We start from the raw sequence: 21,852 nt of genomic DNA on the forward strand, positions 1-21,852 counted from the left end.
ACCCCTTCTCATCTCTCACCCTCCTCACCCCCCCGCCCCCGCCCAGCCACCCCCCCACCCCAGACCAAAGTTGTAAAGTTCGTTTTTCTTATTTTTGTTTTTTTTTTTTAATTTTTATTGTGAAAATACTGTACAGAGGGGTTACAATTAGATGATCAAGATAATGAGTACATTTCTTATCAAGCATTATAGCCTCCTCCTTTGTTTCCCCTTCCCATCCCTTCCCATTCTCACCACGCCTCCCCATCCAATCCTCCTCCCCCCCCCACCAAAGTTGTAAAGTTCTTTTTTCCACATAACGACTTGTACAATGGATCCACCTGTTTCCCTATTTAAATGATTTGTTTTTCCCTTCCCCTCCAGAAATTATACCAACCTCAAGTACATTGAAAGCAGGAGTTATACCATGGGGCAGGGACCTACAATGCAACAAAGAAATAATCTTATAAATGTGTTAGAAACAATCACCTGAAAGAAAAAAAACCATTTAAATACATATCTTAGGGATCATTTCCCTAACATCAACTCATTTTTCTACATAGCAACTTGTACATCTCATTGTTGCAATGGGTCCACCTGTATCCCTATTTAAACGATTTGTTTTTTCTAGTACCCTCCACAAATTATACCAACATCAAATACAGTGAAAGCAGGGGTTATACCGTGGGGTAGGGACATACAAAGGAATAAAGAAATCGTCTTATAAATATTTTAGAAACAATCGCAAGAAAGAAAAAAAAATATGAATCCTTATCTTGGGGTTCATTCCCCTAACATCAACTTATCTGCCCTTTTCTGCTTGTCTCAGACAAATACTAGTTATTGTAAATAAGGGAAACCATGGAACCTATGTTTCTTTGGGCCTGACTTACTTCACTTAATACAATTTTTTCCAAGTCTTTCCATTTCCTAACAAATGGAGCAATGTCATTCTTTCTGATGGAGGCATAGAATTCCATTGTGTATATATACCACATTTTCTTGATCCATTATCTACTGTGGGGCATCTGGGTTGGTTCCATATCTTAGCTATGGTAAATAATGCTGCAATAAAAATAGTTGTGCTGGTAGCTTTAGTGTGGTCTTGTTTGTGATCATTTGGATAAATGCCCAAAAGTGGGATTGCTGGGTCATAGGGGAGCTCTATGTGGAATCTTTTGGGGAACCTCCATACTATTTTCCAAAGTGGTTGAACAAGTTTACATTCCCACCAACAATGAAGTAAGGTTCCCTTCTGTCCACATCCCCTGATAAGTATTTTCATCAAATCATTTTGATTTTGAAATGACTTTTGATTTATAGGAGACTCACAAAGATAACAGAGACATTTCATGTACTTTACCCTTGATATGATTAAAGATGGTCAGGTATTTTGTATTAAATTCTCCAGTAAGTGCTATAAGTTGATTTTCCATGAATAAATATGCATTCGGGTTTGGGGTAGTTAGAAATAATAACATACAGATTAGGTTCCTTCCTTGTTCTTCTTACCATGTACTATCAATCTGTGCAGATAAACATGTTGTTTTAACCTTAATCCCTGTTTAAGGTGCTGTCATCCAGGTTTCTCCATTGTAAATTTTCTCCTTTAATCTATGTTCAATTCCTTAGAAGTAAAATTTTAGTTCAAATTATAGACAGGTAAAGAGCTAATGTCCAACACCAGGAGGAAGAAACCTTACTGAATTTTTATTATGTACAAGCATTCATATTTAATTAAAAAGACAGGCATTTGAAGCAAAGGAAAATTTTAGATTCTGTTATACATGTAAAATAGTCTTATGCCATTAAGGCTTGGCAGGCATATGCACAAGACACCATATTTGTTCAAATGAGAGTGAGCTCAGATTTGCATATAGGAACTACCCAGTGACTCCTGGAAGGAACAATGTTACCTGTCATTTAAGATACAGGTAAGAGTCGACTTGGGCAGCATTGATGGGGTGAGAGGCAGGAACTGTTGGCAGAGGGATGGAGCAAAGGTAAAATGTTTTAATAATGAAGTTTACTTCTGGTGAATACTTATTCTGTTTCATGTAGCTTTACTGAAAGAATAAAAAAAAATCACTTTTTCAAATTATTTAGTTATCTTAAAGAAATGATGGCCAATAGACACATGAAGAAATGCTCAACCTCTCTAGCCATAAAAGAAATGCAAATCAAAACAACATTGAGATACCACCTCACCCCAGTTAGAATGGCTAAAATCAAGAACTCTAATAACAACAGATGCTGGAGGGGATGTGGACAGAAGGGAACCTTACTGCATTGTTGGTGGGAATGTTCAACCACTTTGGAAAGCAGTATGGAGGTTCCTCAAAAGACTCCACATAGAGCTCCCCTATGACCCAGCAATCCCACTTTTGGGCATTTACCCAAATGATCACAAACAAGACCACACTAAAGCTACCAGCACAACTATTTTTATTGCAGCATTATTTACCATAGCTAAGATATGGAACCAACCCAGATGCCTCACAGTAGATAATAGATCAAGAAAATGTGGTATATATACACAATGGAATTCTATGCCTCCATCAGAAAGAATGACATTGCCCCATTTGTTAGGAAATGGAAAGACTTGGAAAAAATTGTATTAAGTGAAGTAAGCCAGGCCCAAAGAAACATAGGTTCCATGGTTTCCCTTATTTACAATAACTAGTATTTGTCTGAGACAAGCAGAAAAGGGCAGGTAAGTGGAAGTTAGGTGAAATGAATCCCAAGATAAGTATTCAAATGTTTTTGCTTTCATGCAATTGTTTCTAGCATATTTATAAGACGATTTCTTTGTTGTTTTGTATGTCCCTCCCCGAGGGTATAACCCCTGCTTTCACTATATTTGATGTTGGTATAATTTGTGGAGAGGAGGGGAAAAAACAAATCATTTAAATAGGGATACAGTTTGACCCATTGCAACAACAAGATGTGCAAATCATTATGTCGAAAAACAAACTTTACAACTTTGGCCGGGGTGGTGGTGGTGGGATGAGATGGGAAGGGATGGGAAGGGAAACAAAGGAGGAGGCAACAATGCCTTATTTGCAATATCTAGTATATGTATGAATCAAGCAGAAAAGGTCAGATAAGGTGATGTTATGAAAATGAACCCTAAGATATATATTTAAATGTTTTTTTCTTTTATGCATTTGTTTCTAATGCATTTATAAGATTATTTCTTAGTTGCTTTGTATTTCTCTCCCCCACAGTATAACCCCTGCTTTCACTGTATTTGATGTCAGTATAATTTGTGGAGGGGAAGGGGAAAAACACGTTGTTTAAATAAGGATACAGGTGGACCCGTTACAACAATGAGAAGTACAAGTTGTCATGTCGAAAACGAACTTTACAACTTTGGTGTGTGTGTGGGGGGGGAGGATTGGGTGGAGGGCGAGGGAGGCTGGGAAGGGATGGGAAGGGGAAACAAAGGAGGAGGCTACAATGCTTGATAAGAAATGTACTCATTATCTTGCCCATGTAATTGTAATCCCTCTGTACCGTATTTTCACAATAAAAAAAGAGAAATAGTTCACCATTTATTTTATTAAGCCATCCATTTATATTTATTGGTGTCAATATTGTTTTCTCTTTAAGACACTCCCAAAGCTTCCTGCTAACTTCTTTTGAGCATCTGTCTTTCTGTTTTAGAGTAGGACAAAGCTATACGAAAAGTACCAGAATACTGGAGTTAGATGCAATCATCTAAGCTCTGATATTTATTTGCTCTGTCCTGATAACACTTTATACTAATAAATAGGCAGCTTCTATTTGACAGTAATTTTGTTCCTTCCTGTATCCTGAACTTCATAATGTATGTATGCTACAGACAATGACAAAACCTTTTGAGAATTCTGCAGAGTTGATATGCTAATATAATTGGAAAGAATGTTAAGGATTGAAAGGAGTAGACAATTCAACAATTACTAATGGAAATGTACATCGGTACATTTGGAGTTATTTTCATGAACTTGCGTAGCTGGAAAATGACACAAACAGGATTTGGAGCTAGGTTTTCAGTCTCAAGACTTGTGACAAGAATTTTGAAAAAAAAAACTAAACTAAGGGGAAAAATTACAGGCGATTAGTCAAATATTCATTCAACTATAAGGTTGGGATATGGGAAGAAGTAAGGTTGGAAGGACCAGCTAGAGCTGAACTGTAAGGGCTAGCATGACATGCTAATAACATTGGCTTTATTCTAGTGATGTGGAATCATAAGTGTAGGCATGATGATAGATTGTTATGTGTATATTTGGAAAGGACTCTGTGGGAGCTCAGGAAGATGGATGGGAATGGGAGGTATGTAACTGCCCTGTGACTAGAGGTAAAGAAGCTGATTAGGAGATTCTAGCTCTAATCCCGGCCAGAGATGGAAGTCAGTGGTCAAATTTCATTTATATATAGGCAATGTCTTCAAACACCGAACAGACTGGATTTCCAAGAGAGAGAACAACCTCAACAACTGAACCTCCAGGACAAGGGTAGTTGTTAAAATATTTGGAAAATAACTGCAGGAATATGTACTTGGAGGAGTAGGAAGAATAACAATGACATTCATTATGAAAAGCAAATGATTTAAAAAAAAAAGTCCCCAGAATAATCCACTTACAACAAGCATGTAAAAAGAAACCTGAAAAGCATTTGATTTTCTCCAAACTCTCTGTAGACTAAAAGATGCTGCAAGGCTGGGATCCCTTGGTTCTGTTGTCACCTTCTCTCACCAAGGCCTTAGTCCCTTCAGATCTCTGTCTGCAGCTTCAAAGTCTCTGGGAGCTGCCTGGGGCCCTGGAGATCTAACAGGAAAAGCCTGGGAGTCGGCTAAGAGCAGGTTATTCTCCTCCTCCCATGCCTCTACACATAGGTGATGATCTATTGTCACTGGCTTCTGTCCTCAGGCTCCTCTACCCTTGGGGTTGCAGATGCGCCAATTTCTTAATGAACAGTTACCGACTGTGATCTCATTAAAAAGTTGTTAACGAGATACTGGGCTGCTCCCGGGAGCACAGCAACTGAGGCTCCCAGTGGCCTGTGCTGGAAACTGGAGTGGGAACTGAGGTCACTAGACAGGATTGGATCTAAGGAGAGGGCTAACAACCCAAGCCCCAACACCATATCTCTTGTCAAGAAGCAAGCTTTGAGGCTCAAATCCCAAGTGGCATTCCAATTTGCTGCCCAGAGTTGCAGTGATTTTCCTCAGAGCTATCAGTTCTGCTAAACGGCCTCTATTGCTGACCTATTTTGATAGAGGGCTTCAATTTCTAAGATTAAGAAGTGTCTTCCCTTACACTTAATTGGGCTGTACTACAAAAGTTTTCTAACTGGCCTCTTTTTTTTTCCATGTTGCTTTGTTCCCCATTCTCTCCTCTCCTCTACATTGCCACCAAAGTAAATGTTGCAAAATATATGTCTGATTGTATCATTGCACTGAAAAGTTAAACTGATTTACCTAGTTCACAAAAGAGTGGTCAAACAGATCAGCATAAAAAAAAAACCTTTTCAAAGTCATCGTAATGGTTCTCATTTTCTCTACCATGATATATTACTGCTAACATTATTATCACTATCATCACCACTGTCATTAATATTATCATGATGGTGAACATTGAAGTAAAACATGCCTAGCATGGTTCCTCAGTGATGAACACGTTGAGCTCATCTAATCTTCTTACCCGATTTATGAGGTGATTGCTATGATTGTCTTTATTTTACAGAGGAAACTGAGCACAAGAGATTCCAACTAGCTTTCCCCAATATCAAAGAGCTGTGAAGTCATAGGGTCAGGGTAAAATCTAGGCATTTCAGTTTCACAGTTCATGCTCTTGTCCAGGCATTGGGAAGTTACAGCCTTACTGTCCAAATCCAACATTATTAGTAAAGGTTTCCATATCTCAAAAAAATAAAACCCTTTAACTAAGAAATTAATGAGTGTACACTGAATTTTCTGTGGAAAACCAATAATCTTCAGTGCACTGTTATGCTAAAAGCAATAGGAACATAATCTAATAGACTTGTGTAAATATCTTCTATAATGAATACACTCTATTAAGTTATATTGTATATGTTCAGTACAAAAGATATTTATGCGTATGTATCATTGTGAAAGGTATTTTCAGCAATGGAATATGTTAAATTTCTTTTTTTTAATTTTTATTTTTTTTATTGTGAGAATACCCTACAAAGGAGTTACAATTACATGGGCAAGATAATGAGTACATTTCTTATCAAGCATAGTTGCCTCCTCTTTGTTTCCCCTTCCCGTCCCTTCTCATACTCCTCCCTTCCCCCACCCGAGCCTCTCCCCCCCACCAAAGTTGTAAAATTCATTTTTCAACATGACTTGTACATCTCATTGTTGCATGGGTCCACCTGTATCCCTATTTAAATGATTTACAGATCAGTACTAGTAGATAAACACTTGCAACTGATTTTCATGAAAGAGAACACTAACTCTGAAACTCAATTAACTGACATGTTATCCCTCCAAAAGTGAATGTCACTGTTCTATTAGTAACTCTCCATTGAAAATGTAATCAGCTTAGTAATAGTTTATTAATTTTCTTCAATAAAATGATGAAATTTTTTTTTGCTGGTCCTGGGGATTGAACTGAGGATCTGGGTAATGTCCCTGAGCTTTATTTGCACAAGGCTAGCACTCTACTACTTGAGCCACAGTGCTACTTCTGGCTTCTTCTGAATACTTTATTGGAGATAAGAGTCTCAGGTAATTTTCTGCCTGGGTGGCTTTGAACTGTGATCCTTAGATCTCAGCCTCCTGAGTAGCTAGAATGAAGGTGTGAGCCATCAGTGCCCAGCTTGAAAAATTATTTTTATTATACAAGTGACTATTAACTTTTGTTTTTTTTCTTCTTGGCCCTTTATAAATAGGGTTTGCAGATTTATTATCTGGCCCTTTGCAGATTGCTGACCTCTGATACCTACTTGGGATGGTATAATGCACCATGCAGTTTTGTCCCTCTTCACTTCCTGTGATTCTATGGTAAAATTTCTTTTGGCACTCAACTCTAAACTTCTCCCCAATCCCAGTTGACACTCATGCTCTTCTTTTACCCCTAGTTCGTATGCTTGTGTTAATACTCAGGATTTGAATTGTATATTTCTAATTCTGTCTGATCATTGAACTGCAAAGACTGTGTCTTGCATACTAACTATTTCAGTGGCTTACCCTTGTGTCTAGTATCTATTTTAGTGGATTGAACATGAATGGAAACTGAACTCTCTGTTTCTCTTTCTACCATGCCCCATCATGTCTAGTCCTTCATTTTCCATCTAGATGAAGGGGATAGCCTTTAACTTGATTGTTAGTACCAAAAATGTGGATGGAGTTCTTGATACTTCCTTTTTCCTCAAGAGTTCAATAAAAATCCATCTCCCCATGCCTTGTCAATTATTTCATTTTATTTATACTTATTTATTTGTTTTTGCAGGTCCTAGGGCTTGAACTCAAGGCCTGGTGCTATCCTTGAGATTCTTTTTCTCAGGGCTCATAGCTTGAGCCACAGCACCACTTCCAGCTTTTTTGAATAGTTTATTAGAGATGAGAGTCTCACAGACTTTCTTGCCAAGCTGGCTTCAAACTTGACCCTCAGATCTCAGCCTCCTGAGTGGCTAGGATTACAGACATGAGTCACCAGCACCTGGGTAACACATTCTAAAATGTGTTTAGAATTTCAACTTTAATTACTATTGCTGTTTTACTATTACTAAACCCAACATACTTCACTGGTCTCTCTCATTCTACTCTCCTATTTTGCAATGCATTCTGTAATCCGGCAGTTATTGTCTTAAAAAATTGATCACAGTATTTTAATGGCTACCCAGTGGATGTAAGTTAAATGTTAAAGCCTTTCACATGATTAAGAACAATTCTTGTATAAACTGCACTCTATCTCTACACATGTATCAAATCATGTTTACCCATCTTTCTGAGATTCTCATTCCAGTAAAAATAGCTTTTCTTATACTTCCATAATATACCAAGTTCTTTCTCACTTGGGACTTTTGTGTATAATCTTAATGTATCTCTTGATCTATTGCAAAATACTACCACTCAGTTTCCTAAGTATTTTTTGGTATTATTTGACTTGGCATTTCTTTACACACACACACACACACACACACACACACACACACACACACGGAATGCAATTAACTGTAGATTTGTGACACCATTTTTACATACTTGTCCGGGCATTCACATGGCTCTAGAATTTGCCAAAGACCAATTTTTTGCTTAGCTCTTTGTCAATTTTGTATTCAAAATATATTTTAGAATCTGAACTCACTGACTGACATAAGTTATTACTGATATTATTTATGAAGTTATCCTTAATATTAATAAAGCTTAATGTAAATATACTGTATAAATTACAACTACTCGAACATCTTTTAAAGATTCTGGGAGATTGTAGTTTATAATTCTTAATAAATAATATTATAATTATATCATTATAATTCTTAGCATTATAATTATATCATTATAATTCTTAATAAAAGTAAGTACTGTGGGGAAATGGGTGGACTAGGAACAATTGTATTAAGTTGAAGAACCTTGAAGAACTCATAAAGAAAAATCAACGAACTGAGACCATTTCATGGATATTGATACCTAAATCTATTTAAAATTCTATTTCAATATAACTAAACACACAAAAAACATAACTATAAAAACATTCACTACATTATTATTTCTATTTGATTATCTGCTTTAAAAAGGTAAGACATAGAAAATAGTGAAGTGTATAAACTAAATGATGACATAGGGTTGATATTCATTTATTTACATATCATGCTTCACATTCATACAAATAAAAATAAAGAGATAAAAATAAGGCCTTTATGTTCACTACCTAACTTAAATGTTACAATTCTGTGTGGAAGTCATTGTGGTAGTCTCCATTTGTAGATGAGAAAACTACTTGTGTCTTACCTAATCTTGCAAATCTACTTATGATATTAATTAATAAAACCAAGTAGAAACAAATACACATAGTATAGCAACAACTGTCAGAGATTATGAGAAATACAGTAATAGATAATGAGATCTTGGTGATTCTTCTCACAAATTATAATGTGAGTAGTTTGCTGCATAATATGCTATATGATAGGAACTATCTCATTATATACTTATATCAGATTCATCATCCAGAACAACTTTATAAGTATACTCTGTACAATAACCCTTGACAGGTGGTTAGGAAATCTCTTCCCTCAGTTATTTTGTGCTAGAACTACATATTTAATTCTTGTTTCAATCAAGGCTGGCACTCTGTCATCTGAGTCAGACCTCCAGTTCTAGCACATTTAATTTTCGTTTTAACAATTCTTTATCATATGTCACCTAACTTATAATGGAGGAACATTGTAACTGATAACAGAATAGCAGCTTAAATCCCACCTGTACTATTTACTGTCATTTTATTACAGCTTACCTCTACTATATCAACTTCAGATTAGCTAAAACTGTTTCAACATTTAAATGAGAATAATAAATATGTTTAATAAAGTAATTGTGGCAGCATTACCTTATATAAGATACAATGTAGTTGACCAATGTGGGAGGGAAAACAAGGGGAAGAGAGATTAGAGAGGCAATTATGAATATGCACCTTGAATCTATACCTGGAGAAAGAGAGACTACATTGAAACCATGTACTGTTGCACTTTAGAATCACAGTATTTATTTAAAGGAGACAGTCAACTGAGTTAAAATTTTATATTTCAGTATAGTTTAGATTGCACAATTTTGTGTGAGATCGATTCCTTTTAGAACAAAGTAGTCCACTTTGGTTACTTGTCTCCTTGGAAGAGAATTCTAATTTTCATGTATTTCTATCACAAATGTTTAAATTACCCAGATTCACAGTTCAGTTCTTAAAGAACTATGATACTTAATGAATCTATTTTTTCACCACACTAATCATGGAAGAGTGCTTAAAAAGCAATGATTTATTTTAAATAGTCTCTTATTAATTCTATCCATTACTTCTACACTTATCTTTGAAGACAACACTGAACAGTCTATATTCCATTCTCTATTAAAAATCAGTTGTGTATTTGAAAATAGCAATGATTTAATACCTTCTATAATTTTGTTGTGCCTATGCATAAATTTACTCCTCCTCCTCCAGGTTCTAGATGTTAAGGGAAAAATTGTAAGCAACAAATTGCATGACGTTTTCAAGGGAAAGTTTCAACAGATAAAACACATGAGGGAATCTGCTACTTTAAGATGGTAAGGCACAAGAAACCACACTGCAGGAATGTTTAAACAAAAAATACTTTAATACAAGTTAATGGAGTTGAATGGCTTTAGAAAATATTTCACTGGTAACTCCAACAAGGTGACTAAGACATGGAGTGGGTAAAAGAGACAACTCTCCTTGAAATGATAAAGATGTACTCTGGACACTGTGACTCCTACCACCCCTCCCCACACACCTCCCACTTCTCCACCTTGCCTTATTCTACCAGGACTCCTCATGTCTAGCATGGCCTCTTACCTTTCCTGACTCTAAGCACAGTTTTCTATAGTACGTTTTGTTTCCCCAATACTGAAGTTCGAACTCTAGGTCTCATGTTGACTTGTACTGCTTGGCAAGCTTGGCTAGTGCTCTACAGCTTAAGCCATGACTTCAGTCTGGAATTTTGCTGTGTCTGGTTTTGGAGGCTGAGTCTCAAAACCTTTGCTTCCTGGTCTGGTTTTGAACTGTGATCCTCCAGATTCCAGACTCCTAAGTAGGTCGGATTGCATATATGAGCTGTCTGCTTTCTAATAGCTGTTTCAACTGCTGGATTTCACTAATGGATGTGTAAAGAGAGGGAGACAGGATGTCTATGGCATGTGATTTCTGAGGATGAGGGCCTTGTGGAAAGTCCGACCCAGGGCATTTTTCACCTCATTATTCCTCAGACTGTAGATGATGGGGTTCAACATGGGAGTCACAACAGTGTAGGACAAGGATAACAGCTTTTTGCTTTCAGGAGAATTGTTTGATTTAGGTCGAAAATACGTGAGGCTTGAAGATACATAGAAAAGGGAGACAACTAGGAGGTGGGAGGAGCAGGTGGAGAAGGCCTTGTGCTTCCCTTTGGCCGAAGGAATCTGGAGGATAGCAGTAGCAATGCGAGCGTAGGAGCACACGATCAGCAGGCAGGGCAGCATGACCACCAGAATGGTTCCCACGATGGCATAGACCTCAAACCGCGCCGTGTCTGCGCACACCAGCCTCAGCACAGGCGGGCTGTCGCAGAAGAAGTGGTTCACCTTGTTGGTGGCACAGAATGGGAAGCTGAAGAGCCACGTGGTCTGCACGGTAGCCACTGGAAACCCTGGGAACCAGGAGGCCACAGCCAGCTTGGCACGAGTCCTGTGGTTCATGATGACGGGATAATGCAAGGGACTGCAGATGGCCACATAGCGGTCATAGGCCATGGTGGCCAGGAGGAAGCATTCAGCCACCCCAAAGAAGAAGAAGAAGTACATCTGAGTGGCACAACCCAGGAAGGAGATGGTTGTGTCTGGGGTAAGCAGGGTGCTCAGCATCTTGGGCACAATGACGAGGTTGAAGCCAATCTCCAGGAAGGACAGGTTCCTGAGGAAGAAGTACATGGGACTGTGAAGCATGGGGTCAGCCAAGGTGACCACGATGATGAGGCTGTTTCCCAACAGGGTGACCAGGTAGATGGCCAGAAATGCCAGGAAGAGCAGCAGCTGCATTTCCTTGGCTAGGGAAGAGAAGCTCATGAGGATAAACTCATCTACTCGTGTCCAGTTTTCTGCAGCCATGGAGGCAGACAGGAAGCCACAGTGTAGTCATGGGAGAGGTTCTTGATTGGAAGAATCTTATTTTAAATGCTTTTACCCCTGGCTTCTCATTAATGGAAGGGAAAAAGTCACAAAGTCACAAATCTCCATTGTAAGAGGAAGAGTTTTGTGCTGTCTAAAAATAAATGCACAAAAAAGATCCTCAGTAACCTCTGATTTATGAGATGCCTTATTTTTCTTCAAATTTTATTTTTTATGGTCTGATTTTGACTTTGTAAGCCTTTTATTCTAAAATAAATTTGAGCATTTCCATTTATATCCATTTTCTGCTTCCCACTTAAAGAGCACATTAACAATGGAGAAATAAATGGGCCCTAGAGGCAAAGGAATGGAATCAAATGGAAAAAGAGTAGACACACACACACGCACACACACACACACACACACACACTTATATCCCCTATTCTAGTTTCCTTGTTTTTAATCTTCACAAATTATTAGTTACCTTTATAAATGCATTTAGGGACTCCCCTTCTAAAACAATGTGACACAGTATGCAATATGAAAATGCATATTTTATTATACTTCATTTAGAAGAAATTCAGAGTAGGAAATAGTAGATAAAAGACAGAACAGAAATGACATCTATTAAAGGTGATCAGTTTAAGACATTCACCATCTTCGTATCTTGATACTTCATGTCACGTATCATAATTATTTTTCTTGTTTAATTAGGCTATGGGGTACGATATAGTCCTGTACATGTCTAACAGACAATTGATTGCCAGTACTCTGTAATACATTGGTTCTCAATTCAATTCTGAAAAGTATTTACTAAAAACACCTAGGAAGTGAATGCATTCAATGAGAGTTCAATTGTTTCCATAATAGAGAAAAAAATTATGGAGAGCCATCATTTTTCATGAAAATTACAAGAAATATTAGAGTGAACTGTCAAAGGAAAATATCCAATAGTTAATCTGTACTTTCTATATCCATAGGATTGCCAAAAAGAAGTATTGTAGTCTGAATGTCTCTGTCTCATGAATATTTCGCTTGCACAAATCTTTCCTGAAATAGACAGAGGACAATCAAGACCTAGAGGAGGCATACATTCTTATGGAAACTTCCTGAATCAGAGAACTTTACAGAACATCCACATGCAAAGAAAACAGGCCCAGAAAAGAGAGAAACCAAAGGAGATATTCTCAGTATAGACCCAGGAATACCATTTGGATTAGGTGTATCACTAAAACCTACCTGAACCTTGTCCAGTTGAGCAACTGAAACTATAGATGGCCCATGATTGATCTGGTCCTGGGAAGTGAGCCTTACCTGTGTGTAATGTGGGCATTGTCTTTGATCAGCTTGCCTTACATTCTTGTTCATGCCTAACCTTTGTTTCAGAAGAGCCAGAGAAGAAACCAGGGATATCGCGCTTGTTGTCTTGGTCGATCCATTAGTGGCTGCAGTTGGAACTAGGTTGCTGATGCTTTCTGTCTCAGACATGAGAGAGCTCAGTCTGTGGCTTGACCATGCTCTCAGTCCTGATGCTATGCCCAGCTGTGCCTCTTTTATCCTTAGAGTCAACTGGAAGGGGTGAAATCTGTGTCTTCCCCCAAGTGTACTGAGCTCACCTATGCAACTCTTCCCTCTCTTTCTCATGGGGACTTGACCTTCATTGAATCTATTGTCTTTTGAGGCCCTAAGGAATTTCAGATGGCAGAAAACTGTTTATAAAGGAAAACTATTACTCTAGGGATCTAAGGCTACCCTGCCTCTTGCTACCTTTTTTCCTCACTGCTGCCAATCTAAGTCTTACAACATGTATTTTATTGCTACCTCATGCTTAAAATCTTTCCTCCTGCAGAATGTTCAGGTTTGAATTCATGGCCTTGTTTTTGGTGGAAAGGTGCTCTACTACTTGACATACATAATTGGCTCTTATTTGCACTGGTTATTTTGAGATGGCGGGGGGGCTCACTATTTTTTGTTGGTATTGTTTGTGCCAGTCCTAGGGCTTAAATTCATGGCCTGGGTGCTGTTCCTGACCTACCAGTTGAGCCACTGTGCCATGTTCATGCTCTTATTCAGTATAGTACAGATCATGAAGATTTGGACTTCTCCACATTTTCCATTTTCTGTTGAATTGTCTTGGACTACCTATCTTAGATATATTATTTTTTTATGCTTGACTTACTACTGCTTCTAATTGTTTTGTATTAAAACCCATAGTCCTCAAAAGATGATATTCCTAGAGGAGGAACACAAAAACTCAATGCCAATGTGCCTTTAATCATATAAAATAATATTTATCAAAATGAACTCCAGGAAATGGAAACAAGGTTTCTTTCTTCATTGCAGTTTTAATTTTCTTTTCTTTTCTTTTTTGGTCCGGTCATGGGACCTGAACTCTGAGCCTGGGTGCTGTCCTTCAGCTCTTCAGCTCAAGGCTAGCGCTCTACCACTTGAGCCACAGCGCCTCTTCTGGCTTTTTTCTATTTGCTTATGTGGTGCTGAGGAATCAAACCCAGGGCCTCATGCATGCAAGGCAAGTGCTGTATTACTGAGCCACCTTCCCAGCCCAGTTTTAGTTTTCTTTGCCTTTCTTTCTATCTTGTTTGTTCATTTATCTGTCTTTAGGTAGGTAAGAGGAGGCCCAGAAATGGAGGGACAAAGGGTGAACAAATGCAGCAGTGGTCCTCACTGGACACTATGTTGAAAATAAACTACACAATTTGCAAGTGGGGATGGGAAGGGAAAACGAGGAGAAAGTGGGGGAAGGGGTAACATTGTTCAAAAAGAAATATACTCTTTACCTGACTTATGTTAAGTACAACCCCTCTGCACATCACCTTTGTAATAACTAATTTTTTAACCGCCCCCCCCCCATGGTCCTAATGTTGACATGTCTATCTCCACTAGACTCAGTGCTCTTCCTCTGGGTTCACATAGAAAAACTGAAGAATGGGGCTGGGAAGGTGGCTCAGTGGTAGAGCGCTTGCCTTGCATGCATGAGACCCTGGGTTCAATTCCTCAGCACCACATAAGCAAAAAGTAAAAAACCCGGAAGTGGCGCTGTGGCTCAAGTGGTAGAGTGCTAGCCTTGAGTGGAAGAGCTGAGGGACAGTGCCCAGGCCCAGAGTTCAGGCCCCACGACCAAACCCCCCCCCCAAAAAAAAAGAAAAGAAAAGAAAAACTGAAGAATGAACCCTGACCTCTCGCCTGCTACCTTGCCTCTCCTGTTACATATGCTCACCCTCCATCTATTTCCAATGAACAAAAGGAATCTCTACCAACCTAGTTGCCTATAACAGAAATGTGGATATATTCTGACACATTTCCAGCACTGTAACATCATCAGTTCTCACCAGGCTCCTGTGCTACTGTCTCTCTTTACACGCTTGGCAGCACAACATATTATCTATGCAGTACACATCGTTATTGGGATGTGAACTCAGGAACTCATGCTTGCTTGGTTTGCTTGCTCAGCTAGCATTCTGCTATTTAAACAATGTCTTTGCATTTTTGGAGATAGACTCTCACAAAGTTTTTCCCTCATGGTCCTTTAGATTTGAGCCTTCCTGGTCAGAGGCATGAGCCACCAGGGTCTGGCATATAGGGATATATATATACGTATATATATATATATGTATATATATATATATATATATGTACACACATACATACATATCTTTACATAAGTCAGGTAATGAATGCATTTCTCTTTGAGAAGTGTCACCTCTATCATCACGAAGATGGGCAAGAAGTTCTGAACAATATGTTCTTTTCATGACTGTAAATTCAGTTTTTATTTTCTGTATCCTTAACCACACACACAAAAAAACTTCAGCTAAAAAACACCTTTTCTTTCTGGCTTTGGTGTCAAGGAAATAATACCCTCACAGAGTGAGGTGAAACCAATCTCTTTTCCTCTACTCTTGGGAATAATTCAAGAAATATATGTGTTAATTAATTAAACATATGGCAAAATTTACCAGTGAATTAATTTTTTAATTTAGCTTTTTCATGGAGGAAGGTTTTTCTATTATTAATTTTACCTCTTGTTATATGTCTGTTGAGATTTTTCCTATTTCACTGTAGGCAATTTGGTTTTGCCTCTTGTTAGGAATTTTCCACTTCTGATTTTTTTTTTGGGGGGGTCCAGTCGTGGGGCCTGGGCGCTGTCCCTTAGCTCTTCAGCTCAAGGCTAGCGCTCTACCACTTGAGCCACAGCGCCACTTCTGCTTTTTTCTTTTTGCTTATGTGGTGCTGAGGAATCGAACCCAGGGCCTCATGCATGCAAGGCAAGTGCTCTACCACTGAGCCACCTTCCCAGCCCCAAGCCTTTTTTTTTGTTTTGGTCCATCATGGGGCTTGAACTCTGGGCCTGGGTGCTGTCCCTCATCCTCTCAGCTCAAGGCAAGTGCTCTACCACTTTGAGCCACTCCACCACTACCACTTCTGATTATATAGTTTGTAGATGTGCAGCTATTCATACCTCTCTTGCAATCCTCATTATTTCAATAAAATTGGTTATAATGCCTCTTTTCACGTTGATTTCAGTCATTTGAATTTTTTTCATTTTTTGTCATTTGTCATCAATCTTGATGAATATTCATATATTTTGTGGGGTTTTCCCAAGAGCCACCTATTTTTTAATCATGAAGATATTTTAATTGTTCTTGCTTATGGAATGCATGTGTCATCTTACTACGTTGACTTGTTGTACAATGTTTAAAAGAAGGTAAATATGTTTGTCTTCTCTTTCACATTTCTATTTTTTTGCCATTCTGTTTTCTTTTTATTAATTGCTATCTTTGTGTAGTTGTACAAAGGAGGTCCAATTTCACAGAGCAGGTTATGACTACAACACATCATGATCAGTGTTACTCCTTCAACATTCTCACCCCCCTTCAGCCCACCCCTTCCCTTACTTTTCTTAATTTTGTGGTATATAAAACAGATTTGTGATTGCATTCTCTCTCCTTCCCCCCTTCATTCATTACTCCTCTCCCCTTGGTCCCATCCACCTCTTGCTTGTAGCCATTTCCTGCTGCTGATTTTGTTGGGCTTTGACTATTTGAGCTCTCACTAGCTATTATAGGTCAGTTAATTCATTTATAACCACATGCATACCTACCACCCAGGTGTCTACTTACAGATTTGTAAATACATTCTATCTACCACAAAATAGCAGGCAGAACAGTATTAGAGGAATAACAATACCAAACTTCAAACTCTATTACCAAGCCATAGTAATGCAAACAGCTTGGTACTGCCACAAAAATAGGCATGAGGACCAATGGAACAGAATAGAAGACTCAGACACAAATCTATAAACCTATACCAAGCTAATATTCGATATGGAAGCCAAAATATAGGCTGGAAGAAAGACAGGTTCTTCAACAAATAGTGCTGGCAAAACTAGATGTTGACATGCAGGAAACTGAAACTAGACCTTCATACAGCACCTGTCACCACCATCAATTCAAAAATCTCTCACAGACCTCAATGTAAGACAGGAAAGCACAAAACTATTTACAGGAAAAAAAAACTATTTACAGGAAGGGATAGGAAAAACAGCAGGGATCCTGGTGAAAACACCCAAATTCTCTTATTCTACTTTAGAAAATGTACAGTACACCATTATCTATATTAGCACATCAGAACCTCCTACTTAACTATCAATTAATACCAATCTTTCTTTATCTTCTAATAACCAACTTTTGATAACATTCACTTGCAGTGGACTGCAATCCTCCAATTTATATTTCCCATGTAGCTAGAGTGCCAGTATATTTCCATAAAATCATTAAAGCTTAAAATGGAAATTAGTTGAATAGAGAACAAATTTGCTGTATACTATCAATGAACATTTACACAATGGAATTAGTGGCAAGATAGCATTGACCATTATTCAACAAAAAAGAGTCACACTTTGGTGACATAAATAACAACTCATTAACAACTCTTATGTACTGTCAACTGCAGAGTACTGATCAAGGAAACCAAAGAAAATGGAAAAAATGGAGAAACATACTGTGCTTATGGACTGCAGTGCTTCAGAATAGTAATGATGACAGCTTTCATCCAATTGCAAGTTTAGTGCAAATCTTTTTTAAAATTGGAGCAAGAGAGTCTTTTTTTTTTGGTCATAATAGGTAAGCTTATTCAAAATTCCTATATAGAAACAAATGAATCACACATAGTTAAACTTGAAAAGAATAAAGTAAGAAGAGTTACCATACATAATCCCAACATGTATTATATAGCCACAAAACCAAGTGTTCTTTGTGGTGGTGTGGGTACATAAATCAGTGAAACAGGACAGAGAACAAAAAGTAAACATATACTAAGTTATGAAAAGTATACCCAAGTGATTCAGTAGGGGAAAAAATAAACACTTTTCTAAATGATGCTGTCATCTGGGTAGGTTTGGGATTTAGCATGACTGGACAAACATAGGCCTGAGTTTCCACCTTATATAAAAATTATGCTGGGCACTGGGGGCTCATACTTGTAATCCTAGCTATTCAAGAGGCTGAGATCTGAGGATCGTTGTTTGGAGTTAGTCCGGGTAGGAAAGTCTGTAGGATGCTTATCTCCAATTAACCACCAGAAAACTGAAAGTAGCGCTGTTGCTCAAAGTGGTAGAGCACTAGACTTGAGTAAAAAGAGCTCAGGGATGATGCCCAGGCCCTGAGTTCAAGCCCCACAACTGAAAAAAATCAAATTAATTAATATGTAACATTGTAGACTCAATTGTAAAATGCAAAAGTATAAAAATTTGAGAGAAAAATAGAAGTGCTTTGGAATCTAGACCTAGTCAAAGAATTCTTAGAATTTGCACCAAATTCCACTAAAAAAATAACCTGATAATCTAGACTTTGATAGAATTCAACAAAAATTTTTGCTGTTTAAAATACCCTGGTAAGAAAATCAAAACAGGCTGGGAAGTGCTCAGTTGTAGAGTGCTTGCCTTGCATACATGAGGCCCTGAGTTCAATTCCTCAGCACCACATAAGCAGAAAAAGCTGAAGTAGGGCTGAGGCTCAAGTGGTAGAGTGCTAGTCTACAGCTGAAGAGCTGAGGGACAGCACCCAGGCAGAGTTCAGGCCCCACAACTGACCCCCCCCCCCCAAAAAAAAATCAAAACAGAAAGTCTAATGGAGAAGCCATATTTGTAAACCACAGAATCAGAATGCAGAATAAAGAACTCGTGTTTACTTAGTTTTATTTGCATATACAACACTATACAAAGGAGATTTCATTGACATTTCTATGCAAGTTTACAATGTATTCCAATCTTTACCTACCCTCCCTAATTCCATTTCAACAGTCTTTTTGTTCTTTTTTATATAAATTCCCACAATCCATTTTGAGCTCATTTATTCTCTTTCATAATTATTAGCCCACCTAGAAGAAAGTAAACACATAGAATAAGGAACTCTTAAAAACAGTTCTAAAAATAATAACCCAACCTGGAACCAGTGGCTCATGATTATAATCCTTACTACTCTGAAGGCTGAGATCTGAGGATTGTGGTTCAAAGCTTGCCTGGGCAGAAAAGTCTGTGACACTCGTCTCCAATAAACTACCAAAAAAAAAAAAAAAGCCGAATGTGAAGCTCTGGCTCAAATGGTAGAGCACTAGCCTTGAGGAAAGAAAAAGCTCAGGGGTAGTGCCTAAGCCCTGAGTTCGAGCCCAGGACCAGCACAAATAATGATAGTAATAATGTTAATACTAATACAAATAGCAACCCAAGTAAAAAAAGAGGCAAAAGACACAATGATATTTTATTGAAGAGATATGGAGATGCTATATAAGTTCATGAAAAGGTATTGACTTTTTTGTTCTTTAGAGAAATGCAAAAGACATTACAATATCAGTACACACCTATCAAAACACTAAGATTAAAAAAAATCAATGATAGCACAAAATGGTGGTAAGGATACTAAAATGGGTATCAGGCATTCATCTGTGGTAGCTGTGTCAAATGATACAGCCACTCCAAATAGAGTTTGAGAGTTTCCTAAAAACTATTATCATGACTGCATATGCATGTTATGTACTTATTCTAGAAAAGTGATCACGTTTACACCCCAAAACCACAGATAAGTGTTCACTTCATTACAACTATCTTTTCAATATTTAGTATTTGTTTATTTCATGCTGTGTTGACTTGCCAAAAATTTCCAAAGTAATGTAACAGGACCAATTTTTTTGTCATCTTCTTTCTTAATGGGAATATATTTAGTATTCCCATGTTTAACAAATATATGCATTTGGCTTTAAATAGATATACATGCCCTCTTGCCCTTACTTTAAATTCTAAAATCCAATTAGCTTTGAAAACTGAAAATTTTTTCCTAAGGTTGAGGCTTATACACTTTAGATGATTAACCCTGTTGTAACTGATAATTTAGTTTTTGTTCCATATTGTGCATGTGTTTCCTGTAGATGTATTCATTTATGTATTAGCTTATCAATCATGTTGTTTCAGAATTTCCTGAAAGTTAGGAAACTTATAGCTTTCGCAGAATATTCTTTCTGTGACCTGAAATATCCAAATGCTTTGTTTGATTTGGATAAGGAAGATGGATTTGTATCTCTTCTTTATTTGACAATAAGTCCCCTCTAATTTCATGGATGAACTCAACTTACTGACTGGCAATAATCACAAAAGTCAGAAGGGCATCTCTTTCAATAAAATCTAAAGTTTTACAGGTATTCCTCACTTAAGCAGTGCAAACAATTGTTGCTGTTGATAGTTATTCAACTCACAATGTAGTATACCAACAATATAGATATTTGTATTGTGACACTCTCTCCATAAACCTCATTTTCTCAGTTTCCTATCGGTTCTCTTTTCTGTCCTCTATCTTATCCTTTTTTGTTTTTTTTCCTCTTGTATCTCTTTTGGTCTCTTGGGTTCCTGCCTCCGTGACATCCCAAAGCATCAAAGGAGGCGGGGTAGTGGGAAAGAGGAATGAATAAGGGAAGTGTAAGATAAAGGAATCTTTTCTCATTTGGCAGAGTCCCCTGAACATGGAAGGAAGAGGAGTCTCCACAACTTCATTTTGACCTGAGGCTTTGATCATCTTTCATATACACCCCTACGTCCTCTCCTAACTGACCTAGACATCTCAGGAAAGCCCTGGTGAGTTAATGACATCCGACACAAGTAGATTCTATTGTCCACTGATTCTTCTTCAAGTAGACATCTCCCATGTCTTCACTATTTTTGTTCAACAGTCTCTATCCTTATTCCTCTCTATACTTAATAAAACGCTAAATCCCCATTCACATAACCCATATTGTTGATACTCCAATATTGCTTTCTTTATGATTTCCTTCATAAAGGGCTCTTATCCATTCATATGTGCCTGCCCACTCTAGAGCTTTCATGATCTTCCATTTCTCACTCATCAGTCATACACCTACTAATGTTCTCTCATTGAATCTGTCATCCTCATACCAAGTTCATTTTACCTAAATTCTGGGTCAAATTATATCATGGGTGTGGATGTTGAGAATGGAAGTGATGGGTAAAGCATGCCATGTTGGAATTCTGTAGTTTTTTTTGTTGCCATACTCTGGTATTGAGAGAAATGTTCAGGGCTCAAAAATGGACAAAAGAGCATAAAGACAGTGGAAATGCAAGTATAAGATTATTAGCAGTGTAAAGTTTGCTTTGTGAACACATTCTATCATTCCTTACCCTGCCTCAATAACACATAGAATAGATGTACAAATAAAAAGTAAGGGGTTTTCTGGAAAGAGATAGCTCTTAGATAGTTCATGGACTCTCCCCTATTTCCAGTTCTAATCTCTATATACTGTTTAAATGTTAAGACCATACAGGGTATGGGGTGAATTTTTATTTCTATCAGTTTCTGCATGGAACACAGAAAAAGTTTGACATTTTGGAAGGGAAATTTGTCTTTGGTATCAAGTCAAACCAGGAGATTTGTGTCACTAAATGTATGCTTTTATATTGGCCTTGATGCCAAAATAAGGGCTTTACTCTCATAATAGGAGAACTAATGAGAACTTTGAGAACTAAT

The 21,852-nt window shown here is 37.7% G+C and overlaps 1 protein-coding gene across 2 annotated transcripts; it reads right to left on the reverse strand.

The window, feature by feature from the left end:
* Nucleotides 1-10,849: 10,849 nt before the first annotated feature.
* Nucleotides 10,850-13,447, reverse strand: LOC122117779 (olfactory receptor 10A5). Of its 2 annotated transcripts, XM_042691612.1 has the most exons (2): nucleotides 13,420-13,447; nucleotides 10,850-11,775 (listed from the first exon to the last, which is right to left on the reverse strand). In XM_042691612.1, the coding sequence occupies exons 1-2, from the start codon at nucleotides 13,445-13,447 to the stop codon at nucleotides 10,850-10,852; spliced, it is 954 nt and encodes a 317-aa protein (XP_042547546.1). The 2 variants fall into 2 exon arrangements, with proteins under 2 accessions (XP_042547546.1, XP_042547545.1); XM_042691611.1 differs by lacking the exon at nucleotides 13,420-13,447 and having other exon boundaries at nucleotides 10,850-11,805.
* Nucleotides 13,448-21,852: the final 8,405 nt, after the last annotated feature.

Source organism: Dipodomys spectabilis, unplaced genomic scaffold (genome assembly GCF_019054845.1).
Source record: "Dipodomys spectabilis isolate Male_0828 unplaced genomic scaffold, ASM1905484v1 ptg000145l, whole genome shotgun sequence".
Taxonomy (NCBI): domain Eukaryota; kingdom Metazoa; phylum Chordata; class Mammalia; order Rodentia; family Heteromyidae; genus Dipodomys; species Dipodomys spectabilis.

What these genes read in the sequence shown, in the direction of transcription:
- LOC122117779 (XM_042691612.1), bottom strand. Translation starts at nt 13,447, where the DNA reads ATGAGAAAGAGAGGGAAGAGTTGCATAG. An exon ending in GAGAGGGAAGAGTTGCATAG is followed by an intron (nt 11,776 to 13,419) that starts GTGAGCTCAGTA and finishes GGACACGAGTAG; the next exon opens with ATGAGTTTATCCTCATGAGC.